A 20,594-nucleotide genomic window follows, 5' to 3' on the forward strand; every position below is an offset into this window, starting at 1 on the left:
GAGCCATACGCCAATACCAAGGACTTGTGGGTCAGTGGCAGAGACAAACTGTGGCAGGACTGAACTGAAGGATTAGACTATTGCAGCAGCTTTAAAACTCTAGGGTCACCAGGGAGATTTGATTGTTAGGGCCACCCCCCCTCCCTGACTGCCCAGAAACACACCCCATATACAGGGCGGGAACACCAAGTACACACGCAAGCTTGGTACACCAATTGGGCCCCACAAGACTCACTACCCCACTCACCAAAAAGGCTAAGCAGGGGAGAACTGGCTTGTGGAGAACAGGTGGCTCGTGGACGCCACCTGCTGGTTAGTTAGAGAAAGTGTACTCCACGAAGCTGTAGATCTGATAAATTAGAGATAAGGACTTCAATTGGTCTACAAATCCTAAAAGAACCCTATCAAGTTCAGCAAATGCCAAGAGGCCAAAAACAACAGAAAATTATAAAGCATATGAAAAAACCACACGATATGGACAACCCAAGCCCAAGCACCCAAATCAAAGGATCAGAAGAGACACAGCACCTAGAGCAGCTACTCAAAGAACTAAAGATGAACAATGAGACCATAGTACAGGATACAAAGGAAATCAAGAAGACCCTAGAAGAGCATAAAGAAGACATTGCAAGACTAAATAAAAAAATGGATGATCTTATGGAAATTAAAGAAACTGTTGACCAAATTAAAAAGATTCTGGACACTCATAGTACAAGACTAGAGGAAGTTGAACAACGAATCAGTGACCTGGAAGATGACAGAATGGAAAATGAAAGCATAAAAGAAAGAATGGGGAAAAAAATTGAAAAAATTGAAATGGACTTCAGGGATATGACAGATAATATGAAACGTCCGAATATAAGACTCATTGGTGTTCCAGAAGGGGAAGAAAAGGGTAAAGGTCTAGGAAGAGTATTCAAAGAAATTGTTGGGGAAAACTTCCCAAATCTTCTAAACAACATAAATACACAAATCATAAATGCTCAGCGAACTCCAAATACAATAATTCCAAATAAACCCACTCCGAGACATATTCTGATCACACTGTCAAACACAGAAGAGAAGGAGCAAGTTCTGAAAGCAGCAAGAGAAAAGCAATTCACCACATACAAAGGAAACAGCATAAGACTAAGTAGTGACTACTCAGCAGCCACCATGGAGGCAAGAAGGCAGTGGCACGATATATTTAAAATTCTGAGTGAGAAAAATTTCCAGCCAAGAATACTTTATCCAGCAAAGCTCTCCTTCAAATTTGAGGGAGAGCTTAAATTTTTCACAGACAAACAAATGCTGAGAGAATTTGCTAACAAGAGACCTGCCCTACTGGAGATACTAAAGGGAGCCCTACAGACAGAGAAACAAAGAAAGGACAGAGAGACTTGGAGAAAGGTTCAGTACTAAAGAGATTCGGTATGGGTACAATAAAGGATATTAACAGAGAGAGGGGAAAAATATGACAAACATAAACCAAAGGATAAGATGGCTGATTCAAGAAATGCCTTCACGGTTATAACATTGAATGTAAATGGATTAAACTCACCAATTAAAAGATATAGATTCGCAGAATGGATCCAAAAAAATGAACCATCAATATGTTGCATACAAGAGACTCATCTTAGACACAGGGACACAAACAAACTGAAAGTGAAAGGATGGAAAAAAATATTTCATGCAAGCTACAGCCAAAAGAAAGCAGGTGTAGCAATATTAATCTCAGATAAGATAGACTTCAAATGCAGGGATGTTTTGAGAGACAAAGAAGGCCACTACATACTAATAAAAGGGGCAATTCAACAAGAAGAAATAACAATCGTAAATGTCTATGCACCCAATCAAGGTGCCACAAAATACATGAGAGAAACACTGGCAAAACTAAAGGAAGCAATTGATGTTTCCACGATAATTGTGGGAGACTTCAACACATCACTCTCTCCTATAGATAGATCAACCAGACAGAAGACCGATAAGCAAATTGAAAACCTAAACAATCTGATAAATGAATTAGATTTAACAGACATATACAGGACATTACATCCCAAATCACCAGGATACACATACTTCTCTAGTGCTCATGGAACTTTCTCCAGAATAGATCATATGCTGGGACATAAAACAAGCCTCAATAAATTTAAAAAGATTGAAATTATTCAAAGCACATTCTCTGACCACAATGGAATACAATTAGAAGTCAATAACCATCAGAGACTTAGAAAATTCACAAATACCTGGAGGTTAAACAACACACTCCTAAACAATCAGTGGGTTAAAGAAGAAATAGCAAGAGAAATTGCTAAATATATAGAGACAAATGAAAATGAGAACACAACATACCAAAACCTATGGGATGCAGCAAAAGCAGTGCTAAGGGGGAAATTTATAGCACTAAATGCATATATTAAAAAGGAAGAAAGAGCCAAAATCAAAGAACTAATGGATCAACTGAAGAAGCTAGAAAATGAACAACAAACCAATCCTAAACCAAGTAGAAGAAAGGAAATAACAAGGATGAAAGCAGAAATAAATGACATAGAGAACAAAAAAACAATAGAGAGGATAAATATCACCAAAAGTTGGTTCCTTGAGAAGATCAACAAGATTGACAAGCCCCTAGCTAGACTGACAAAATCAAAAAGAGAGAAGACACATATAAACTAAATAATGAAAGGAAAAGGTGACATAACTGCAGATCCTGAAGAAATTAAAAAAATTATAAGAGGATATTATGAACAACTGTATGGCAACAAACTGGATAATGTAGAAGAAATGGACAATTTCCTGGAAACATATGAACAACCTAGACTGACCAGAGAAGAAATAGAAGACCTCAACCAACCCATCACAAGCAAAGAGATCCAATCAGTCATCAAAACTTTTCCCACAAATAAATGCCCAGGGCCAGATGGCTTCACAGGGGAATTCTACCAAACTTTCCAGAAAGAACTGACACCAATCTTACTCAAACTCTTTCAAAACATTGAAGAAAATGGAACACTACTTAACTCATTTTATGAAGCTAACATCAATCTAATACCAAAACCAGGCAAAGATGCTACAAAAAAGGAAAACTACCGGCCAATCTCCCTAATGAATATAGATGCAAAAATCCTCAACAAAATACTTGCAATTCGAATCCAAAGACACATTAAAAAAATCATACACCATGACCAAGTGGGGTTCATTCCAGGCATGCAAGGATGGTTCAACATAAGAAAATCAATCAATGTATTACAACACATTAACAAGTCAAAAGGGAAAAATCAATTGATCATCTCAATAGATGCTGAAAAAAGCATTTGACAAAATCCAACATCCCTTTTTGATAAAAACACTTCAAAAGGTAGGAATTGAAGGAAACTTCCTCAACATGATAAAGAGCATATATGAAAAACCCACAGCCAGCATAGTACTCAATGGTGAGAGACTGAAAGCCTTCCCTCTAAGATCAGGAACAAGACAAGGATGCCCGCTGTCACCACTGTTATTCAACATTGTGCTGGAAGTGCTAGCCAGGGCAATCCGGCAAGACAAAGAAATAAAAGGCATCCAAATTGGAAAAGAAGAAGTAAAACTGTCATTGTTTGCAGATGATATGATCTTATATCTAGAAAACCCTGAGAAATGGACGATACAGCTACTAGAGCTAAGAAGCAAATTTAGCAAAGTAGCGGGATACAAGATTAATGCACATAAGTCAGTCATGTTTCTATATGCTAGAAATGAACAAACTGAAGAGACACTCAAGAAAAAGATACCATTTTCAATAGCAACTGAAAAAATCAAGTACCTAGGAATAAACTTAACCAAAGATGTAAAAGACCTATACAAAGAAAACTACATAACTCTACTAAAAGAAATAGAAGGGGACCTTAAAAGATGGAAAAATATTCCATGTTCATGGATAGGAAGACTAAATGTCATTAAGATGTCAATTCTATCCAAACTCATCTACAGATTCAATGCAATCCCAATCAAAATTCCAACAACCTACTTTGCAGACTTGGAAAAGCTAGTTATCAAATTTATTGGAAAGGGAAGATGCCTCGAATTGCTAAAGACACTCTAAAAAAGAAAAACGAAGTGGGAAGACTTACACTCCCTGACTTTGAAGCTTATTATAAAGCCACAGTTGCCAAAACAGCATGGTACTGGCACAAAGATAGACATATAGATCAATGGAATCGAATTGAGAATTCAGAGATAGACCCTCAGATCTATGGCCGACTGATCTTTGATAAGGCCCCCAAAGTCACCTGAACTGAGTCATAATGGTCTTTTCAACAAATGGGGCTGGGAGAGTTGGATATCCATATCCAAAAGAATGAAAGAGGACCCCTACCTCACCCCCTACACAAAAATTAACTCAAAATGGACCAAAGATCTCAATATAAAAGAAAGTACCATAAAACTCCTAGAAGATAATGTAGGAAAACATCTTCAAGACCTTGTATTAGGCGGCCACTTCCTAGACTTTACACCCAAAGCACAAGCAACAAAAGAAAAAATAGATAAATGGGAACTCCTCAAGCTTAGAAGTTTCTGCACCTCAAAGGAATTTCTCAAAAAGGTAAAGAGGCAGCCAACTCAATGGGAAAAAATTTTTGGAAACCATGTATCTGACAAAAGACTGATATCGTGCATATATAAAGAAATCCTACAACTCAATGACAATAGTACAGACAGCCCAATTATAAAATGGGCAAAAGATATGAAAAGACAGTTCTCTGAAGAGTAAATACAAATGGCCAAGAAACACATGAAAAAATGTTCAGCTTCATTAGCTATTAGAGAGATGCAAATTAAGACCACAATGAGATACCATCTCACACCGATTAGAATGGCTGTCATTAAACAAACAGGAAACTACAAATGCTGGAGGGGATGTGGAGAAATTGGAACTCTTATTCATTGTTGGTGGGACTGTATAATGGTTCAGCCACTCTGGAAGTCAGTCTGGCAGTTCCTTAGAAAACTAGATATAGAGTTACCATTCGATCCAGCGATTGCACTTCTCGGTATATACCCGGAAGATCGGAAAGCAGTGACACGAACAGATATCTGCACGCCAATGTTCATAGCAGCATTATTTACAATTGCCAAGAGATGGAAACAACCCAAATGTCCTTCAACAGATGAGTGGATAAATAAAATGTGGTATATACACACGATGGAATACTACGCGGCAGTAAGAAGGAACGATCTCGTGAAACATATGACAACATGGATGAACCTTGAAGACATAATGCTGAGCGAAATAAGCCAGGCACAAAAAGAGAAATATTATATGCTACTACTAATGTGAACTTTGAAAAATGTAAAACAAATGGTTTATAATGTAGAATGTAGGGGAACTAGCAATAGAGAGCAATTAAGGAAGGGGGAACACTAATCCAAGAAGAACAGATAAGCTATTTAACATTCTGGGGATGCCCAGGAATGACTATGGTCTGTTAATTTCTGATGGATATAGTAGGAGCAAGTTCACAGAAATGTTGCTATATTAGGTAACTTTCTTGGGGTAAAGTAGGAACATGTTGGAAGTTAAGCAGTTATCTTAGGTTAGTTGTCTTTTTCTTACTCCCTTGTTATGGTCTCTTTGAAATGTTCTTTTATTGTATGTTTGTTTTCTTTTTAACTTTTTTTTCATACAGTTGATTTAAAAAAGAAGGGAAAGTTAAAAAAAAAAAGAAAAACAAGGAAAAAAAGATGTAGTGCCCCCTTGAGGAGCCTGTGGAGAATGCAGGGGTATTGGCCCACCCCACCTCGATGGTTGCTAACATGACCACAGACATAGGGTTTTACCTATGGTTTTACCCTTGGGAAGACGGTTGCTGCAAAGGAGACGCTAGGCCTCCCTATGGTTGTGCCTAAGAGCCTCCTCCCGAATGCCTCTTTGTTGCTCAGATGTGGCCCTCTCTCTCTGGCTAAGCCAACTTGAAAGGTGAAATCACTGCCCTCCACCCTACGTGGGATCAGACACCCAGCGGAGTGAATCTCCCTGGCAATGTGGAATATGACTCCCGGGGAGGAATGTAGACCTGGCATTGTGGGACGGAGAACATGTTCTTGACCAAAAGGGGGATGTGAAAGGAAATGAAATAAGCTTCAGTAGCCGAGAGATTCCAAAAGGAGCCGAGAGGTCACTCTGGTGGGCACTCTTACGCACACTTTAGACAACCCTTTTTAGGTTCCAAAGAATTGGGGTAGCTGGTGGTGGATACCTGAAACTATCAAACTACAACCCAGAACCCATGAATCTCGAAGACAGTTGTATAAAAATGTAGCTTATGAGGGGTGACAATGGGATTGGGAAAGCCATAAGGACCACACTGCACTTTGTCTAGTTTATGGATGGATGAGTAGAAAAATAGGGGAAGGAAACAGACAGACAAAGGTACCCAGTGTTCTTTTTTACTTCAATTGCTCTTTTTCACTCTAATTACTATTGTTATTTTTGTGTGTGTGCTAATGAAGGTGTCAGGGATTGATTTAGGTGATGAATGTACAACTATGTAAAGGTACTGTGAACAACTGAAAGTACGATTCGTTTTGTATGACTGCGTGGTATGTGAATATATCTCAATAAAATGAAGATTAAAAAAAAAAAAAAAGTACTACAATCTAATTTTTGTTTTAAATGTTGTCCTTAACGTAAGACTCGTCTTAATTCATATAATCTTACTGATTCTTAGGCTTAGCAATTTCCGAATCAACTTCTTACAAGTACTTAACTTGATTCCTTGTTGTCTGTGCAGATAGTTCATAAGTTTATAAAATTACCAAATCTTATTAATATTTTCTTTCTAAGGTTACTAAAAATAAGATTTGTCTAATTAGTGTTCTAATGTGAATGATGAATTGGTTTGAATTGTTTGTTTACTTACTTCATTTAAGTGCCTACTGAAATGAACCCACCCACCTCCCCTTTCCATTCTCCCACACCACACCCTCCATCAAGATGCCTATATACTGCTTGTTCCCTTAATGACCTAAGTATATCCTCCTGCCTCCCTTTGTCCTTCATACTTGTCTAAATCTCACCCTTCTCTGTAATGAAACCGAAGTTCAAACTTTTCCATGTCAATGTCAAAAGGATAGAGTCAATTTATTTAGTTTTCAAACATTGGCACATGGCTGCTCAACGTTCACTGGAAGAAATTTCTGCACACCCCTAAATGTCTCCTAGTAAATATTTTTAAACATTGCCACTGTTTTGTAAACCTGCATTCTGTGATTAATTTGTCACATATCATAAGCAACTCATATAAAAAAAATTTAATGATCTTTTTGAAGGAAAACCAAGAATTCAGATGTTGGAGAAAGGAGGAAGAAGGGGATGCTGCTCGATTCCAGATCATCCCTCCTCTCAATCTGGTCTTCCAGGTTGTAGTATTCTAGAGCTGGTTTGGTATAAGAAAAAAGCAGTATATCATACATCAACACCCCATCCCCCTTTTACTGGTGAGGCAGAATTGGAAAAAAGGGGCTAGAACAGATCAGATCCAGGAAAACTCAGGGCCTTCGGATTCACACAGAAAATCAGAAGAAAAAAGCAAGGGAGTAAACAACTTCTTTCTGACTATTCCCTTCAGCATAAAAGAGAGAAAAGACTAACCTCAATTCTCTTTCAAGGAAGCATCATGGCCTAACCAACTATAAATCTAATAAGCTTCAGGAGAGTTCCACAGCAGAATCAATTCCTTTCTCCTTCCCTACACACTGAGAAGGCCTAAAGTTCCTCCAAAGTTCTTTACCCTCTATATTCAAAACAGTGTAAGAAATAGAAATTAAAGGGACTTTACCCCACACCAATACTGCCAGATGCTGTGTGAAATAGGTAATGTGCTTTCCTTTGGTTAACAGAAACCTAAAGAGAAAATCTGAGGTAGAACAGATTGGCCTTGGTGGACAAGTGTGGAAAGTCAAAGGTGACATGACATCAGGGGTTTCCCTCCTATTCTCAGAGGCCTAATTAAGCTCTCCATTAACTTTTTTCAGCTCAGCCTGCTCTCTCCTGGACCCTCTTCCTTTACTTTCAGGTTGAGGAAGAATTAGGAAGCAGTAGGTAAACATATATTTTAGGGCTCACATATAGCTGTATGAAGGAAAGAACTGAGCACAGGTTATTTTTGGTAAAGTGAACTCTAAAGTAGCTTGAAGGGAACTATATTTTTTGTCATTTATTTCTATTTGTAAAAAAGACCTTATTCAAAATGCTGTATTGAAGGAACAGAGCTTTATGTGGATTATACATAACCTTCCTTTTGAATAAAAGCTATTTTAACAATTTGATTAAACCCTATCTCTCTACTGCAATATATTTTTATTAAAGTGTGTTTTATTTCCATTCTAATAAATTCCAGGAATAAATTTATTACATAAATTCTCTAATTTGTTTGTTCCTTATTAGCCGTGTTATAAAGAATTCCCATCAAAAGCTTGAAAAATATATACAAATATAAGTACACTACCTTCAGAAAATGCCAAGCAGTATTTTCTGAGTTACATACAGTTTTCCAAGAAAGTTAAAAAAGCAAAAAAATCCTGGTTGGCAAACTTAATTATAGACATACTGTGGGTATAAAAGGTGATGGGTTACATCAGCCCAACAGAAAGGCCATACCTATTAAGCACAACTCCTCCATTCCCTTTTCCCCCCATTCTCTATTAACCTCTAATCTCTCTGTCTCAATGGATTTGCTTATTCTAGATACTTCATGTAAGTAAAACCATACATTTGTCCTTTTGTGTCTGGCTTATTTCATTCAGCATGTTTTCAAGGTTCATCTATGTTGTAGCATTATCAGAACTTTATTCCTTTCTACAGCTGAATAATATTCCATTGTATCCACATACCACATTTTGTTTATCCATTCACCTATTGATGGGGCACTTGGGTTGTTTCCACCTTTGGGCTATTGTGAATAATGCTGCTAAGAACAGTGGCATACAAGTATCTGAGACCCTGTTTTTACTTTCTTTGAGTATATACCTTAGAGTGGAGCTGCTGGTTCCTATGGTAATTCTACATTTAAGCTTTTGAGGAACGCCAAATTGTCTTTCACAGTGGCTGCACATTTTATATTCTCACCAACAATGCATGAGGCCTCCAATTTCTCCGCATCCTTGCCAACACCTGTTACTTTGTTTTTCTTTTGTTGTTTTTTTTTTTTAGTAACAGCCATCCCAGTGTGTGTGAATTGGTGTGACATTGTGGTTTTGTATTATTTTCTCTTTATGCTTTTCTGTATATTCCAAATTTTCAACAATGGGAAGGCACTACACTTTTATAATCCTGAATTAAACCCAAATATTGAAAAAACAAAAACAAAAAACCTTTAAGCATACTGAACTTTTGGTACTTCCAATAGCTGCAATTAGCCCTGCTCATATACTGCCTTGACTTACTCCAATGACAGCAGCAACATCCACTCACTTCTAGTGTATCTCACATCAAAAGGGTAAGAACACACACACCTCTATCAAGTTCATGGCATTCATTTCCCATTTCCCATGAATTCAACGCGCCACAGAAAATAAGGATGTACTACTGGCACTCATGAAAACTGTTTATGTTACTAACTTTTGGCCCTGTCTCCCCATCGACATGATATGTTTCTTAAAGCCAAGGATTTCTCTCCTACTTGTATGCCCTTGTAATGGCCCAATCATTTCAAAACTGAAGATTGTAATGAGTTTTAGTGGCTCACCTTCATTTTTATCAGCATCCAATAAATTCTGAAATTCTGTGTGGAAAATTTCCAAGTGTTTTTCAATGAGTACTTGCTCACATTTCCTTGCTAATTCATCTTGTGTGCTTTCATGAAGATAAACCTGAACTCTTCGCTGTTCCTCAAGAAGACGAGCTTCTGCCTACAGAGAATTCAAATGAGTGGTTTTTTTCTTAGTTTTTAAAGAATTGTTATGTGAATAATGGCAAATTAAATTTACAAACCTGCTCTAATAAAATTATGATTGAGGAAAAAACGGAAATCTTACAACAGTGTAAGGTCTTTGATTTTAGGGTAAATGCCAGCCATATTTAAATGGCCACCGATGTGTTCCATTTTCTCAGCAACATGTATTTATTTCAAATTTCTCTTTAAATTCCTTAGCAATGTTACCATTATTAATAGCTCAAATGTCTTTATGTTAAAATTTTTGTTTCAGAAGTATTTCACCATTTGGGGTTATATGCCTGTTCGACACTCAGAAACCTACAGATCCTCTCCTACACATGGACAACAGGTTAAGAGCAACTACCTTTGACTGAAAGTTACTCTTGAAGTCAAGGGTCACATAAATATAATCCCCAAAATTACCACATGGAAATAATTATTAGCAATTAGACATTTAAAAAAATTTAAAGATAAACATATGGCCCTCTTTGTCAATCACTGACTATGTGTCTTTAAAATCTATTGGGTTATTTACACATCTCAATTCTTGCATTTCCCTCCAAGGAAGAGAGGAAAATAGAGGCTGTTTAGCAGAGCAGCAAAATTAACAAAAGTCAGTATATTTTACAACATGTCACCAGAAAGTACCACTGAGGAAACACTAAATTATCCAAGCAGGGATCAAAATTCAATGATAATCTCAAACTATTTAGTCAATCTGAACAAATGGAGACAAAACTATATTTTGTACTGTAAAGATTCTAATTCTCTCCAAAATTATTTTCCATTTGGTATAAATTTCGAGAAATCTGGTAAAACTCAACTGGAAGAACAAACATCCAGGAAACAAGAAGACTTATAAAATGAAAAATGACTTGGCAGGATTTGCACTGTCAAGAATTGGTAACAATGGGACAATTGTTTAAACTACAGCACAAGTTACAAACTTCTTACACATTCTAAATAAAGAATTAGACGTGAAAAATAAAATTAACGTGGAAAATATTTGCAGTATATATCAAAAGGTCAATATCCTTATTATATAATTACTTCTAACAAAACAGGATGTGCAATCAAAATAAAAACATGGGGAAGGAAAGGAAAAAATAATCTGCAAATGAAGAAACATAGACAAGTCAATTCACACACATAAAAAAGGATCAAACTCATGATTTAATTATGGAAATTATTAAATGCACTCTTCATCCATTAAACTGGCAAAGAGCTTTTAAAAATTTTATTTCCACCAATAGTAATGAAAATATAGGAAAACAGGCAATCAGTGCTTGTAGGAGTATACATTGGTACAAGTTTTCTAGAGAACAATTTGGAAATATATGTCAAAAGACTTAATAAATGTTTTTGTACTTCGAATAAGTAATTCCATTTCCAGGAACTTATCTTAAGTAAATAATCAAAGTTGCAAATATTAAAATCATATACAGTGTTACCTCTATTGTGATAAATCAGAAGTTATTAAATTACCAATAAGAGGTAATTAAATTGTAGCATCATCAGTTAATGGAATACTTTTCCACTAAGACAAATAAATATAAAATATTAATATAACAAATCATTAGTGAAAAGTTACAAAAAAAATCAATAGCATTATTCCAATTCAGTTTTCTTTGTTCGCACAAATGTTTCTTTTCCTCCAGTTTTATTGTGTTTTTCTGTAATGCTGTGAAAAGCCTTCATTTCCCTTTTCCCAAGTGTTGAGAGTCAAAAGCAGCTCTTAACCATAGACTAATCTCTTCAATATCTTCTATGTTGATTTAGTTTCATATGTAAATATTTTTATTAGTTCTCCTCAGGGATTTCTACATATATATATTCCTACACACATATAAACAAGCTTTTCATCCTCATTTTGACACACCTGTTCCTTGGTCAAGGCCACCTGCAAGAGCAAGTTGGTTTCTGAAGAGATCTTGCAGATCCATTACAGGATTATCATTAGTTTTTAGCCTGTGTTCTGATCCATTGCACCTAAATTTTCTTTTCAAAAAGCTTGTGGAAGGAGCTGCCAAAGCCCCCTTTCTGGTCTTGTCTGGAGTTTGACTGCTGGACGATGTTTGTTCACTTTCTTTCTTCCTTTGGACAGCATCTAGTGGTGTCTTCTAAATGCATCAGAGTTTTGCTTTGGGACCTCTGTTGGGGGAAGAAGGTCCTGGGTGTGCCACCGGCAGTGGTGGCTGAGTCATGGGGGACATGAAGAGTTCAGCCTTGCTGTTAAGTGCTCAAATTCAGTTTCGTATATATACAAACAGTGTCTCAGGCTTCTAGGATTATGTTATTTTATTTTCCAAATACAATTACTGTGTAATTTTTTTTTCCTATTGCAAAGTTATTTTAAAAGCTACTTTAAAAAAAAGTGATCGTGAGTGAAATAAGCCAAAAACAAAGAGACAAAAACATTGTAAGGTCTCACTAATAGATAAACTAACTACACTAAGCAAAGGCTGAGAATTGAATTTGAGAGCATAGGTTATCCGGGGATGGAACGGGGGCAAAGATTGGGCTATTGATGATTAAGGAGTACAGAGTATTCAATAAGGCTTATTGTAAAGGTTCCTAGACTGTAAGCTCTTACAGCAGTCACATCTATTCCTGAGTTTTAACTTATTTCTAAATTCTGAGATGTTGAGCTCTTTGTGTATAACCTGGAAGTTCCCTGGAAATTTGGGTATGTGTGTGACACCTGAGACTCAGAGTTCTGCAGCTCTGAAAGTCAGCATTACTCCATACAGCAACTGTTCAAGAAGCTGAAATAGAGATCAGACTACAATTAGAGACATGAATGAAACGGACTTGATTAGGACTAAGGTAAATTAGAATACAGGGTAAAGGATGATATTGACAGTATTTTAAAATGCCAACTTCTGTGTGAAACCAAAGGAAGAGAGTTTTATTTGGTATAAAATGTGTATTTTCTGTAGCACACTATCTAATTCAACCTGTCTTGTCAGTTTATTAAAAAAACATGATTACGTGGAACCTAGAATAGGGAATGAGATCTTGTTATTCTGTACAGGCTCATGTAATATCCCAGAATATTTGGGGCAGAAAATAAAAATGTATTTGCAAAGTCCCCTTGAGGGACTAGGGGAAAAATGTGTAACTATTAAACTTCCCCACCTGGGGAATTCCTGATATTCTCTTAAGCAACAGGGGCTCCCAATTTAATAAATCAAGCCCTCAATCTAGAGGCTTGCCCTTATGAAACCTATCTCTCCAATGGTGAAGCTAAGCCTACTTATAACTACGCCTAAGAATCACCCCCAGGGAACCTCTTTTGTTGCTCAGATGTGGCCACTCTCTTTAAGACAACTCTGCAAATTAACTCACTACCCTCCCCTCTACATGGGACATGACTCCCAGGGGTGTAAGTCTCCCAGGAAATGTGGGACAGCACTCTCAGGGATGAGCCTGGCCCTAGCATCATGGGATAGAGAATGCCTTCTTGACCAAAAGTGGGAAAAGAAATGAAACAAAATAAAGTTTCACTGACCAAGAGATTTCAAGTAGAGTCAAGAGGTCATTCTGAAGGCTATTCTTATGCATTATATAGATATTTCTTTAAGTTTCTAGTGTATTAGAATAGCTAGATGGAAATACCTGAAACTGTTGAACTGTAATGCAATAGCCTTGATTGTTGAAGATGACTGTATAAGTATATAGCTTTTATTGTGTGACTGTGTGATTGTGAAATCCTTGTGACTGACACTCCCTGGAGCAAGTATATGGGCAGATGAGTAATAAAATAAAGACAAACAAATAAATAAATAATAGGGAGTGATAAGGGGTATAAGGTGTTTGGGGTGTTCTTTTCATTTTTATTTATTTTTAAAATTTTTGTTATTGGGGAGAATAATGCAAATATTTAAAACTTATTATGGTGATAAATGCTCAACTATATGATGATATTGTGAGCCACTGATTGTATACTTTGGATGGATTATATGGTGTGTGAATATATCTCGATAAAAGTGCATTTAAAAAAAGTGATCCTTAGTGCTTCATTCTAACATGTCATTAAGCTTGATACTTCAAAAACTAAAGCTGATGAAATACAGGACATTCAAACCAAAAAGCACTACTTTTCCTCTTTTGTTTAAGTTATTATCTGTTTCTTTGAAGAACTTAATGACCATGGGCACAGAAGCCCATCTCTCTTAAACCTTTGCTTTCCTCTACAACAAACTTTCACCCCTTCTCAGATTAAAGATTACAGTTTGATGTCACTGCTGCTTCATTCTTTGAGATACACTGGCTTTCTACTCTTATACTAACATCAGGAGCATTTGATAGCCCCTTTCTACAGGGGCCAAGAGGGCAGAAAAAGGACAAACTGTGCCTAAGTGTACAAAATCATTTAAGACCAAAGAGGCCTCAATTCAAAAACAAATAAGAAAAAACTGAATAAAATTAATCAAATATTGCTATTAATCCTATTAGGATCAGTTCACAGCAAGAAAAAAAGAAGGCAAATAAACCTAAGGTATATTTCATTTTTAAAGTTTTTTATGACATTAGAAACCTAGGATAGTCTTACAACATTTTTGTATAGCTCAGATTAGAATTAATCATGAGACAGTAAGAGATTTTAAAAACACTAGTGTGGCCCAGTGTCATTCAATTATCAAAACCGTCTCTACTAAGGGAAGCCAAAGCTTCTCATTTGTTTCTCCTAAAATATTCTTTAAAAACAGAAAAATGTGAGCAAAGACCTCTAAAGAATTTACACATCCAGCCCAAAGAAGAATATTTCTTGAAGGCTCATGCTTTATCTCAATAGTGCCCATCAGTTTTTAATTCTATTTTCTAGTAGAATATAATTTTCTCCCTAAATTATTGAAGTCAGCTACTTTTTTTTTATTAAATTCAGTTTCACTGAAATACATTCACACACCATACAATCATCCATGTTATACAATCCACTGTCCACAGTATGATAACATAGTTATGCATTCATCACCACAATCTATCTCTGAACATTTTCCTTACATCAGAAAGAACCAGAACAAGAATAAAAAATAAAAGTGAAAAAAGAACACCCAAATCATCCCCCCATCCCACCCCATTTGTCCTTTAGTTTTTATCCCCATTCCTCCACTCATCCATACACTAGATAAAGGGGGTGTGATCCACAAGGTCTTCACAATCACACTGTCACCCCTTGTAATCTACATTATTAAATAATTGTCTTCAGGAGTCCAGACTGCTGGGTTGGAGTTTGGTAGTTTCAGGTATTTACTTCTAGCTATTCCAATACATTAAAGCCTAAGAGGTGTTATCTATATAGTGCATAAGAATGTCCACCAGAGTGACCTCTCGACTCCATTTGAAATCTCTCAGCCACTGAAACTATTTCGTCTCATTTTGCATCCCCCTTTTGGTCAAGAAGATACTCTCAGTCCCACGATGCCGGGTCCACATTCATCCCCGGGAGTCATACTCTGCGTTGCCAGGGAGATTTACACCCCTGGGAGTCGGGTCCCACGTAGGGGGGAGGGCAGCGAGTTCACCTGTCGAGATGGCTCAGTTAGAGAGAGAGAGGGCCACATCTGAGCAACAAAGAGGTACTCAGGGGGAGACTCTCAGGCACCATTACATGCAAGTTTAGACTCTCCTTTGTGGTAATGAGCTTCATAAGGGCAAGTCCCATGCTCGAAGGCTCAGCACATCCAACCGCCAAAAGTCAGCTACTTTTTATCCTGTGGGTTTGTATACTCCTTGGCATATACTGGAGATTTTGAAGGATGTGTGTGTTTAAAATCAAACACTTGTGTCATGCTTACTCTTTGCCAGGCACTATTCCAAGCACTTTATAAAAATGTATGCTCATTTAGTTCTCATTATGATTATTACTATCACTCCCATTTTACAGATGAGGAATCTTAGCAACAGAATGATTAAGGTCATCCAGCTAATAAATCGTGGAGCAGGGATTTAAAGCTAGAACCATAACCCATTCTACTTTTATGTTTACATATTCTCTTCATTATAGACTTCCAGAATGTGCTGCAAGTCATATTTGGTATCAACCAGCTGGGTTTGGGACAAATCTTTAACTCCTCTAGAAAGGAATCCCCACTAAAAGAACCAGGATGCAGGAAGTACAGTGCTGTCTTGAAGGCAGGGCTCACGCTGGACTGAAATGACCAGGTTACTGGAAATCTTTGCGCTTCACAAGTTTCCTTTGGTTTCATGTCTGATTTTAAAATCAGATTTCCTTTCTTTAGGAGTTCTATGTAGCATTACCCTGCATCATACATATGGACAACTGAGGTGATCCCAAATCACTAACAAGTCTATAGAAATAACAAGTTCTCACTACTAATGTGGACAGGTACCCTGACAAAAGGCCTGACTTTTTAAAATACACATGGTTTTAAAAGAATTGCCATACATAACAGAATTTGATAAAAAATGTGTTTATGAAAACCATACAGCCAAAGTAAAAATGAAATAACATGTAATGCTAAGATTCAAAACAGATTATGTTTCAAAAGTTTATTTGTCAGGCAGTTGTTTGAAATTCTGAATAAACTAGTTAGGTTACAGATCAGCACACAAAAGCCAATTTAACCCACAATTTTCCAAAAGAACTATTAATATTCCATATATTAATACTTAGGAATGATTCTATTTTTGTTAGATTTTCAAATATCAGAAATTTGTTTGTTGACTACTTTCATACTTCAATTTTCTAAGCTCCACTTATAACTGTATCTCTTATGGGAAAATGCATTTAGAACATAAGAAACATTTTATGGGTAAAATCTTTGATTAGAGAGCAGAACTATTGCTCTTCTTTCTATCTCTGCCTGTGGTAAAAGTAAATTTGCAGTCCGTTCACTCTCCAAGCGAACAGGGAATAATGGGCAAAGCGGCTTCTCAGATGCTGTTAGATCAAAATACCCTAAAGTCTCCTTGTCTACTTAAGGTCAGGCGTCAGGAAACCACAGTCCATGAGCCAAATCCTACCTGCTGCCCTTTTTGGGTAAATAGTTTTACTGGAACATAGCCATACTCATCCATTTATATATTGTTATGGCTGCTTTTGCGCTACAACAGCAAAGTTGAGCAGCTGTAACAGAGACCATATGGCCTGCAGAGTCTACATTTACTGCCTAGCCCTTCACCAAAGTCTGCTGAACACTTACCTAGGTAATACCTCAGAGCATAAGTCAGGGATACCTATATATCTACGAGAAATAAAAAAATACACTGTGCCAGTCTGGATGTATTATGTCCCCAAAATGTCATTATCTTTGATGCAATCTTGTGGGGGAAGACATATTAGTATTGATTAGATTGGAATCCTTTGATTGAGTGTTTTCATGGATAATTTCCATGGAGGTATTACCCCACCCATTCAGGATGGGTGTTAACTAGATTACTGGAGTCCATATAAAGGAGTTCACAGAGCAGACATGAGTGACATTCTGGAGAGCAACTGAAGGTGATATTTTTGGAGCAGCTGCAGCTAAGAGAAGACAAAAAACACCCCAAGAGCAACACTTTGGAGAATGTCATTTTGAAACGCAACCTGGGAGCAAGCAGACACCAACCACGTGCCTTCCCAACTAACAGAAGTTTTCCGGATGCCAATGGCCATCCTCCAGTGAAGGTACCCTTTGTTGATGCCTTACCTTGGACACTTTATGGCATTAAGACTGTAACTTGGTACCCAAATAGACCCCCTTTATAAAAGCCAATCCATTTCTAGTGTTTTGCAAAAGGGCAGCATTAGCAAACTGGAACATACACTAAAACTTCACTTTAACACTTACTACAGAAAAGGATTTATTATACTTAGCTCAGTCTTGAATCTCCTCCCATACCAAGGACATTCAGGTCCTGTGGTTTCAGAAGAACCTTTCCTATAATACAAACTCAAATGATGTCTTAAAGCTAGATTCTTAGTGGCTATCTTAGCAGAAAAGAGCAAAAGCTAAAAGTTTGAAAATTTGAGAATATTTGTTTTTCTTAAAAGCTCATTTCCTCATTGATATCATAAGACTAACTCTCATTAGCTACAGAAGTACATTCTAGAAAACTGAAAACAAAAAAGTTGTCCAGCTCTACAGTTATGTTCTTAGACTGATAAAGAGAACACTGAGTGATGATTAACATTAATTTACAGAAGTTTCTTGGAGAATTAGGAGAATCAACTTGCACCTACTACTGGCATCACAGGCTAACACAGGGTGGCTGTTCAACAAATTAGCTGTGAAGAAGGCTGCATATACTAAAATGAGTAACTCATTTCAATAGCAACAACTTTTAATTTAAGTCTACTTTAAGTACAATATTTAAGCTTACCTTTTTCATATATTCAGTAACTGGGTTCTGCTGCAAGAATTCAGTACTCTCTCTTGTGTAAAATCTCTCTGTGTCAGCCAAAAACTGAGATTCAAAGGATTCTTTATACACTGTTAACGTAGGGCCCTTTGCAAATGCATCATCTTCATTCAGCCCCAATTCCACTAGAAATAAATATGAACTATATTTCAATTATCCTATTCTATGGTACATTTGACAAAATATACTTAAGGTGTAGAGCACTCAGTTTGTTATGTTTAAAAAGTAAATGTGAAATGGTGAGGCATAAAGTAAATCTGATATTCACCAATATTAAATCTCAGTTTCAGTAAAATAGAGAAGAAAATTCAAGATGTACAAGAGCAAGTAATTCTAACCCAAGATCAAGCATGCCTCAAAATTATCATGAGGTTCATTTACAGAACTTTAATATTTTCAAAAACTTAAAAACAATTCATATGACTAATTAAAAACTTTTAAAGAAATGTGATGTTATCCTAGTTTTTAAAAAATTATATTACTTTAAAATAGTTTCACAATCTCAATTTTTTAAGATATATACTGCTGATTATCACTCAACTCCATTAATGATACTCTATTACGGTATATATCTAAGCCCTTCACAATGAAACTAGAAAAGAAAATAATGCAAATGTCTATTCCATCACATTTCTTCAAAGCATAGGGACCAAACAACTTTTCTGAAAGGTAAAAATCAAATTGAGTCATACTGACTTAAGAGAATTATGAATACCTTTGTAAATACTAACACTATTCTTGATAATATTAAACTATTTTAACATAAATCTGTTGGAGCATTGTTAAAATTGCCATTTGATACGAAAACTGAGTAAATTAAAGGGAAACTGTTTACCGTAAGACTGTACAACTCCACTAATCAGTCTTGTGTTGATGGTTTCACCATTTCTTTCCTTTTCAATCAGTTTTAAAACAGCATTTGTTACCTTTAGAAAGGATATAGGAAACATTGAGATGCAGAGATTATACCTTACAGTATACATTACTATACATCCTTTAAACATTCAAATCCATTCAACAGTGCAAGAAGAGTTATTCTGAGATATTCCAAAAGGAGTAGAAAAGACAAAGGCTAAGAAATGAACTTTGTAAGACATTTAAGAGATGCGCACACACACATACCTGTTTATTCAATGGCCTGAAGAGACAATCTCTCCAAGTCACCAATGCAAGCTGGATGAAAAAGAAAAAAGGAAAAATATAAACGCCTATACTCCTACTATGTTTTTCCAAGACTAAAGTCCATAGTAAATAACATGAATTCCAGATTATATTTATCAATATTTCTAGATTATAAATTGGTAAAAATCTGTCTTTGTGATATGAAAGCAGTGACACGAACAGATATTTGCACACTGATGTTCACAGCAGCATTGTTCACAACTTCTAAGAGATGGAAACAATCCAAATGTCCTTCAACAGATGAGTGGATAAACAAAACGTGGTATATACACACCATGGAATGCTACATGGAAGAAAGAAGGAACAAGGTCATGAAACACATGACAACATGGATGAACCCTGAAGACATAATGCTGAGTGAAATAAGCCAGATACAAAAGGAGAGATATTGTATGTTATCAGGAATGTGAACTCTGTGAAAAATTTAAAATAAATGTCTTATAATGTAGAATATAGTGGACCTAGAGACAGCCAGAACCTAGTGAAGAGGGAACGATAACCTAATACATACAGATATGATAATGAAGGTGACCTTAATGGTATGGGAATGGACAGGTGTGACTATGATTCATTAATGGGATTATAAGTATCAGTGATGCACTGAAGGTGAACATGTTTGTAAACAGTTGTTTAAAGGCATGTAATCCACAGAGTAGCACCACAAAACTAAATAAGTGTTAGCATGATACATTTATATGGTATGACACTGGTGTAGAGGGTTAACAACAGAGTGGTATGGGAAAACTACCCATTGTGTATTAAAGACTATATTTAATAGAAATATCTTAGCAACTCTACACTAATACTAAGGATGAATAATTGGCAGCTGATGAGCTCTGGGATGTATTATGTTATGCCAATTGTTTAAAGTTGAGAGTGATGATGACTGTACAGCTAAGTGAAGATAATGTACGAAACTGACCACTTATCTTGGGATAGAATATATATTAAGTGATGGCAGGAACCCACTACTTAATAAATCAAGCCCTTGACTGGAGGCTTGCTCTTGTGAAGCTGAGGGTTGTAAATGGGAGACTGAGCATTCCTATAATTATGCCGAATAGGCACCTCCAGGGAACCTCTTTTGTTGCTCAGATGTTGTCTGTCTCCTTATAAGCTCAATTCGGCAAATAAATTTCACCTGAT

At 36.4% G+C, this 20,594-nt stretch overlaps 1 protein-coding gene across 4 annotated transcripts in view; it reads right to left on the bottom strand.

Moving 5' to 3' along the window:
- Positions 1–20,594, bottom strand: part of CUL1 (cullin 1) — a 127,757-nt gene that overhangs the window by 35,352 nt on the left and 71,811 nt on the right. For all 4 annotated transcript variants that reach the window (XM_037835928.1, XM_037835926.1, XM_037835927.1 and 1 more), the window contains 4 exons: positions 19,389–19,439; positions 19,102–19,192; positions 18,228–18,391; positions 9,708–9,870 (listed from right to left, as the gene is read on the bottom strand). In XM_037835928.1, coding sequence (XP_037691856.1) covers positions 9,708–9,870; positions 18,228–18,391; positions 19,102–19,192; positions 19,389–19,439 — 469 coding nt within the window. The remainder of the gene's footprint in view (positions 1–9,707; positions 9,871–18,227; positions 18,392–19,101; positions 19,193–19,388; positions 19,440–20,594) is intronic.

Source organism: Choloepus didactylus, chromosome 5, assembly GCF_015220235.1.
Source record: "Choloepus didactylus isolate mChoDid1 chromosome 5, mChoDid1.pri, whole genome shotgun sequence".
Taxonomy (NCBI): Eukaryota; Metazoa; Chordata; class Mammalia; order Pilosa; family Megalonychidae; genus Choloepus; species Choloepus didactylus.